General features: G+C 50.0%; 1 protein-coding gene across 1 annotated transcript; it reads right to left on the reverse strand.

Annotated features, from left to right (window-relative positions):
- Positions 1 to 275: 275 nt before the first annotated feature.
- LOC123254605 (poly(U)-binding-splicing factor PUF60-like) lies at positions 276 to 6,690 on the reverse strand (the record flags this gene model as incomplete). Its single annotated transcript, XM_044683589.1, has 9 exons — positions 6,592 to 6,690; positions 5,443 to 5,532; positions 4,607 to 4,657; positions 2,573 to 2,734; positions 2,336 to 2,428; positions 1,467 to 1,680; positions 1,150 to 1,340; positions 783 to 918; positions 276 to 511 (listed from the first exon to the last, which is right to left on the reverse strand). Coding segments are annotated over exons 1-9 (1,251 nt in total), but the record flags the coding sequence as incomplete, so codon positions are not given.
- Positions 6,691 to 7,438: the final 748 nt, after the last annotated feature.

Below are 7,438 nucleotides of genomic sequence, written 5' to 3' on the forward strand. Positions count from 1 at the left end.
CACAACTTTTGCCCTATACCCTCCTTTCCATCCCTTCTCCCATAGAGTTAAGGGGAGTTCAAAGGAATAGTAAATGGAACCCAAAGATATCACACTAGGAAGTTCCTAGGAATTGATATGTCTGGAGTTATTCAAAATCAGGGCAAGGATCCTTGGAGATGGAGAGCTACCCTAGGGTAGAAGGACGTAGATTTGGGAGACACATACAACCAGAATGATGGGAATGGAATGGGATAGGCGAGTAGGCAAGGATGAGCTCTGGGGGTTCCATATACCTCCTGTTTCCGCAGCAGCTTCTGCATGACCATGTGGCGGGCACTACTGCCTGAAATGCTCATGTGCTCCTGCTCACTCAGCATCTCTGGCCGCTCTGATTCAGGGAACAGTTCCTCCTCTTCATTCTCCTTCTTAGGCTCCAAGAGGCCTAGTGTCAGAGGGCTAGCCAGAATGGGGTTCACCACCCCCACAGAAGGAATGGTGACAGGGATGGGAGGTCTTGCAGGAGTCACACCTGTCACACAACAACATTAACTATGGATTATCAGCTGAAGTAATCTTCTCCCCACTTCCTTCATCACCCAGCCACCCCACATTATCTCCCATAGCTATTTGCTCAAGTCCTAACAGGGGAAACAGTGGTGACATTGGACAGGAATAATGATAGAGGAAAAATCTATGAAAAACAACAAAGCTGGGTAGAGAAAGAGTTCATTCAAGTTTAGAAAGGACAAGGACAAGGGGGTATCTTGCAACAGACTGGCATGGGTGGCTGCACTGCTTACCTGTGATGACTCCAGGGGCCTGGGCTGCCATGACAGCTTGTGGCAGAGCTCCTAGGGGCTGGGCCAGAGTCAGTGCTGGTGACACTAGCCCAGGTGTGGCCAGAGTGCCCAGTACAGCTGTACCAGCCGCTGCTTCCTACAATACAACAGCAAAAACTCAAGCCAAGATTTTCCACAACTGATGACCAACCAACCACCCCACGTTTCTTCTCTAGCCCCAGACCAGCAGCAAACCTCACTTCCTTTCCCCAACTTCAAAGCCATTCCTTGGCCTCGATAATGAGAGATTTACAAAAATATATACATGCACATGTACAACCCAACTCTCCTCCTCTCCCTGTTTTAACTCTGCTGACATGGCTCTCACCTGGGCAGTGATCTTGGCTGTGGCAGCAGCAGCTGCCACAGCAGCTGCAGGTGGGAGACCCCCAGGAGTGGCAGGTGTAAGCAGGGGCATAGGTGGTGTGACTGCCTTGCCTACTCGAAGGTACTGGCCCCCCAGGTCAAAGAGATTCATGGATGACACAGCATCCTGGGATGATTGGGCCTTTTCATATTCTGCAAGGATAGAGAAAAGAGTTAAGAGATGTGGAAGTTCATCCATGGCCCCTTCCTCCAGATTTCCCTTGAGTCAGAGCCTTGTTGATGGCCCTTCTCCCCTCCCTTACTCTTCCCTGGGCTCACCTATGAAGCCATAGCCCTTGTGGTTCCCTGTGGTTGGGTCCCGGGCCAAAGAACATGATTTGATGGTGCCAAATGCCTCAAACACAGTCTTGATGTCTTCATCTGATAGGTCCTGGTGCACTGAGGCCACGTAGATGCGGTTAAAGGCTCTGGCTTCTTCAGCCAGCTGGTCAATGATGGGCTGGGCCTGTCCGATGTTACTGGGCCTACCCGCCTGAGAGTGGGTGGCATAAATGGGCAAGTTAGGCAGACCACTCAAAAGTACAGACAGGTCAAGCAGGCCACACTAACTAATGCATTTCCTGACCACCAACCAGGCTGGAACTATGATTCAGGAAAGGCAGGTCTTTGTCCTCAGAGACCCCATGGTTAAATCTCTCAGAGCAGCCAAGGGGGTAAGGACTATCCAAGTGGCAGCTAGGTCAAGCCTAGGTCCAAGGCACTCTGCCCTGCCATTCTTTAGGTATCTCCTAACCTGGTTCCCCTGTGAATCGAGGAACAGTCTGCTTCACATGCCTGCACTTAATGGCCTTTAAAAATGCTCCCAAGACATTTCATAGAAATAAAGCTTTGGTTGTAATAGTAAATCCTCATGAGATTTCATGTCAGTATGAAAGACCAAGGGTCATGGCCACATAAATCCAGAATGGGATCCCAATACCAGCAAAGAAGGGGTGTCTGTCATTAGCCCTTTCCAGTGAAGCATTCACCCTGTCCATTCCCTTCAACCCTCCACTCCCAATAAATATTAAGCAGTGAGCTTTTGGTTTTGTTCTGGTCTCTGCTCCTGTGAGCCTCCCTTCTTCACCTACCTCCTGGTCCTGATTACCCCATTCTAAGGGGCAGAACACTTCCCCGAAGCTCCTCACCTTAATATTCCTTCCTCCTAGCAGCACACAGTTCATCTGCTCCAAGGCCAGCTGGGCTGCTTCTGGAATCTCATATTCCACAAAGGCAAAACCCTAATGCAGGGGAAAAGTCAGGTTACAGGGGATGGGGAGCCCTGGACCTGCTTATACTTAGCAACCCCCAGAGGCAAAGCCTCCTTCTTAACCCACCCAGGACTGAGAAAGAAGGGAAGGTAACTGGAGGAGGCTCAGGCCCACCTTGTGTTTCCTGGTGACTGAGTCCCAGGACATGTCTATGCTCTTGATAGGACCGAAGGGGGCGAAGGCCTGGCGGATGGTGTCTTCTCCCAACTCATAGTAGATGGAGCCCACATACACCCGACACATGATTGCCAGTGCCCTCTGCCTCTGAGCTGCCATCTAGAGGAGAGAGAAAGAGAAAGAACCACTGACCCATGAGCATGGGAGAAGAGGGAGGGAGCCAAATAAAATTTCTCTCCAATCCCCAACCCAACGCCCTTTCTCAGAGCTGTGGGAGACAGCTCACCCTGCACACACACACAGCAGCAGGGGCAGGCTCTGGCCAGGTTATGCAGGGCAAGGTGGCAGCAGGCTGGCAGGCGGGCAGGCAGGCCCCCAATCCCATCCCCCCCTGCTACTTCCCACAAAGGCCAGCTCCCAGTCACACAATTGATGCTGACCAGTCAGATGGGCAATGGCTGCCTCAGGTGGCCAGGCGTGGAATGTCCATACCTTTCCCCCCATTCCCTATTTCCTGCCCACATTTATGAGGAATTCAGTACAACAGGACTGCCCCGTGTCTGGCTCAAGGAAATGAAGCCAGGCCTAAAGGAAACCAGGCTATTCAGGGTAGGGAGAATTCAACAAAAGCCCCAACCCAACCTGGCTCTCCCTCCTCCCTCCCCCTTGGCCCAAACCCTCTTCCCCTTTACTCCTCCCTCCCTGCCCCAAGGTCAGGCCTGATTGCCCAGAACATAGGCAACAGGCAGCCAATGCTGGGGCCATAGCCAGGAGTCAGATGATCTGGAGGGGTTTGAATTCTATGTGTAGAGCAGTCCCAGGAGCCCTAGACTCCAGGCCTGGTGGAGAGAGCCCCATTAGCCTCAGGCTGGGAGATCCCCTCTATGCAGCACTCCCACCTTGGGAGGCTGCCTCTGAAAGCCGCACAATTCCAGCCTAGGGATAAAAAGGGAGAATCCAGAGCCCCAAGGGCCTAATCCAGAACTTGGGGTACTAAAGGCTGAGCTCTAAATTCAACAAACTATAGGCCCAACTCTCTTGGCTCTCCCCTCCTCATCCAGGCTCAGTATACCCACCGGGCTTAAGACAGACCAGCACCTATCCACATTCAGAGGAAGAATTGTGGGAGTAGAAACATGAGAAAAACAACTGCTTGAACATATGGATTGATGGGGATATCATTGGGGATGTAGATGCTAAACAATCACCTTAGTGCAACTATCAATAATGTGGAAATAGTTATTGATCAATGATACATGTAAAACCTAGTAGAATTGTGTGTCGGCTATGGGTGGGGGAGATTTGGGGGAGAGGAAAAGGACACAAATCATGGAACCATGGAGCATATTCTTAATTAAAAAAAACAAAAACAGCAGCACCCAGGAACAGGGGCTGGGAAGGTGCTAAGGAGAGCTCAAAGCAGAAACCTGGAGCTGGTCCTGGCACTAGCCAACACACCTCTAGTATCAGGTCCTCTTGGGAAGGTCCACAAGAGAGGACAGAGGGAACAAGGTAAGAGAGCCCAAATAGCTTTCTCTTAGCTATGCTTTGTCCTGTCCAAAGACTGTATGGCTATGGCATCCAGGGGGTGGGGTGTAGGAGGGGGCTGGCCAAGGGGTTTGGATTCCACCTCCACAGAATAAACCACATAGATGCCAAAACCCATACCTGCACAGGCCCCATGAAGTAGAATCAGTCCTTGCTGGGGGGAGCAGGGAGGGCAAAAGCAATCCCAATAGGCCAGCTCCTCACCTCACCCTTTAATGACCCAGAATGAATATGGAGCAACTGCCTGCATCAACAGTAGTAAGACGTTTGGGAGATTCCTTTGGTGAGGAAGAGACAGGAGTTGGCATCCTAACCCCTACTCTAGTGGGTTTTCTCTATGGGTAAGAGCCTCACAAAGTGAGAGCGGTGGGCTTCCTTCCAGCAGCTGTGGGGCGAAGGAGATCGACAGACAGATAAGATCTTGGCCATAGCAGAGGAGAGGAAAGGCCTTNTGCCCCAGAAGAAGTGAGTATTTCTATTGACCGATTGCAAAGGTGAGAGAGGATCTCCAAAGCCCATTGTCACTGCTGCCATCTGAAAGACAGTAAAGACAGAGTTCAGTCTGTTGGAGCTGAGCATTCTCCCGCTATGGTCACCGCAGAGCAGAGCAGATCTGCCTCTCCTAGGCATGTGTCTTGGCCCCACAATCCAAACTGGAAGTTCCCATCCCAGGGAGAAGGAAAACCTTTGGGGAGAGGCCAAGCCCAGACAACCCTACCCTGGGGGAGGGGGAGCGGGGTGCAGGCAGGCTGAGGGGCACAGCTAGATTACGGGGCCTTTCAGCCCAAGGCTTGTGGACAATGAGAGCCACTAGACGATGGGATGGCAGCAGATGGGGACAGAGAAAGGAGGCAAGTGGGAGCCCTGAGTGACAGAAAAGAACAAGGGTTCTATGGGCTCAAACAACACAGGGCAGAGCCAATGGGAAAAAGAAAAGGAGAACAAGGAGAAAGGAGGGTCAAAAGGAGAAAATACCAGGGAAGAGAAAGTCCATTGGACTGGGGAAAGTGGAGATGAATCAATCCCTGGGGAGGCTCAGGGGTCTCTGGAGCCCCTGGAATCGGGGCTAAGCCAGTTTGTAAAACTACTCAGGAACCAGAAGGAAGGGGACAGGAGGAAGAGGAAGAGGAGGAGGCAGCAGCAGCTTCCCTTCCCAATCTGGGTGGTAGGGGCACTTTTCACAGCACACTTGGCATTTACTGGAGAAACAGCAGTGAGAGGCCTGGGGCCTGGGGGCCAGCCAGCTGCCATGGCTCCCTGGGACCTGGGATCCTAAGGGTAGGGAAGGGAGGTAAAGCACAAGAAGGACGGTATCTCACCTGGTGGTTGGTGAGCTGCTGCTGCTGGTGGGCGATGGTTTGCTTCACCAACACACTCTTGATGGTCTGCTCCATAGCATACTTCTTGGCCTATCAGAGAAGCAAGATAGTATAGTTGTAACAGATCAGGGCCCAGGTGAGTGCACTTATATCCCTCCCCAGACTTGGGCATGAAAATTCAGGCACCTGATAGCTAATAACTCAGGAGTGAAAGTGACACTAGTGAAAAGAGTTACCCAAAGGGTCTGGAATGGGAGACCCCTTTTCCCAGTTGGATCTCATCCTGGTCTGCCTATATCCTAAAAGCAGGGTTTTTAACCTAGGGTCCATGAACTTTGGAGTTTGGTTTGGTTTTTTTTTTAATATGTTAATAGCTGTATTTCAGCCTAATAGTTTTCCTTAGAGTCCTATTTATTATACACATTTCAAAAGATTTTCTTGAATAGGTTTTTTGCCAAAGGAGACAGTCCATAACACAAAAAAAGGTTAAGAATTCCTTTTTTTAAAGCTGTTCTCCACACAATCTACACAAGATAAAATATAAGGGAACTGGGGCTATAGCAGTGATGACAAACCTTTTAGAGACCCAGTGCCCAAACTGCACCCCTCAACACTGCAAATGAGCCCCTGCCTTACCCCAGACAGGGGAGGGAGGAAGTACTCCCATGGGGCTGCTGGGTAAAGGGAGGGTGATGTGAGTGTTGTCTTCAGGAACATGTGGAAAGGAGAAAGAGAGCAGCCCCCTTTCAGTACATATGCCACAGGTTTGCCAACACAGGGCTATATAATTCTAGGTACAGACACCAAAGCTGGAGAAGGTCTCTAGAAGACATCTCGTTCAACTCTCTCATTTGAGAAATAGTGGTCATACCTTCCAGTTTTGTGGACCAACACCAGCTCCTTCACAATTTGGCTGGGTAAGAGACCTAACATCTCAGCTCTTGTCAAGTCTCTACCAATCCAAAGCCCCCTGAGGTCTGACTTCTACCTAATGCCTGTAAGAGCCTGAATCACCAGCTCATCAAGGAGGCCAAGAGTAAGGGAAAGGGATCAAAATTCAAAGCTGACCTATACAATGGGCCTACAGGATTATGTTGTTATACAAGGAACCCTTTCTGGACCAGAGAAGGGAAGGAAAGGATTGCTCACCTTTTGGAGGGCCTCCTGCTGCTCAGGTGTGAGGGGTGGCAGCCCCAGCTTTGCTGCTGTGCTCTGCCCATTTTCCATTTTGATGGAATCTGTGCCCTGGGAGACACAAGAGCCATGATCAGCTGTTCCACACTCCTCATACAGGTGTACAAACTCTAAGGGTATCATTGTTGCTTATCCCTACTCCATCTCCACCCCCCAGGTAAGGAACCATATAGAACCCCACTCTACAAACTCCCAATCTCTCTCCATTTTTACCCCCTCAGTGCATATAATACAAAAAAGTTTTCTATTCATGTAGACAGGTAGAGAGGTGATAACCCAATATATCTTTCTGGAGAATACCCTGATAAAGCCCTAAAACCAGAATCCTTAGGATCTGGACTTTAATTCCCTCCTCTCTTCCCTCCACTCCTAAGAACTATTCTCAAGGCCTCCTGCCTAGATGGTTTTTATACACTCTCAGCTCATGCCACTCTCATACCATGCCCTTCCCCTGGCAGAATCATTCCATTGCAATAGAGCCCTATGTGTGTTATTATTATCCCTCTCACATTCTTACTCACAAACCTTAATTTCAATAAAGAGTAAGGCCTGAGCACCATTTCTTTTCTCTCCTCCAAGCACTAGGACAGGTGGGATGAGACATAGAAAGGCAGGCTACTCAAATGCTGACCCTTTGCTCAGCTTCCCAATCCTAGGCAACTAAAGGCTGTTTCAAGCATCATGAAGTCAGAGTAACTAACCCAGGGAGGACTAGGAGAAAACCCCCATACATCTGTATACCTTTACCCCAGCTTTGAGATCCCAAATTACTAAAGTGGAAATAAACTCAGTTCTGGGAAAG

Source organism: Gracilinanus agilis, unplaced genomic scaffold (genome assembly GCF_016433145.1).
Source record: "Gracilinanus agilis isolate LMUSP501 unplaced genomic scaffold, AgileGrace unplaced_scaffold263, whole genome shotgun sequence".
NCBI lineage: Eukaryota > Metazoa > Chordata > Mammalia > Didelphimorphia > Didelphidae > Gracilinanus > Gracilinanus agilis.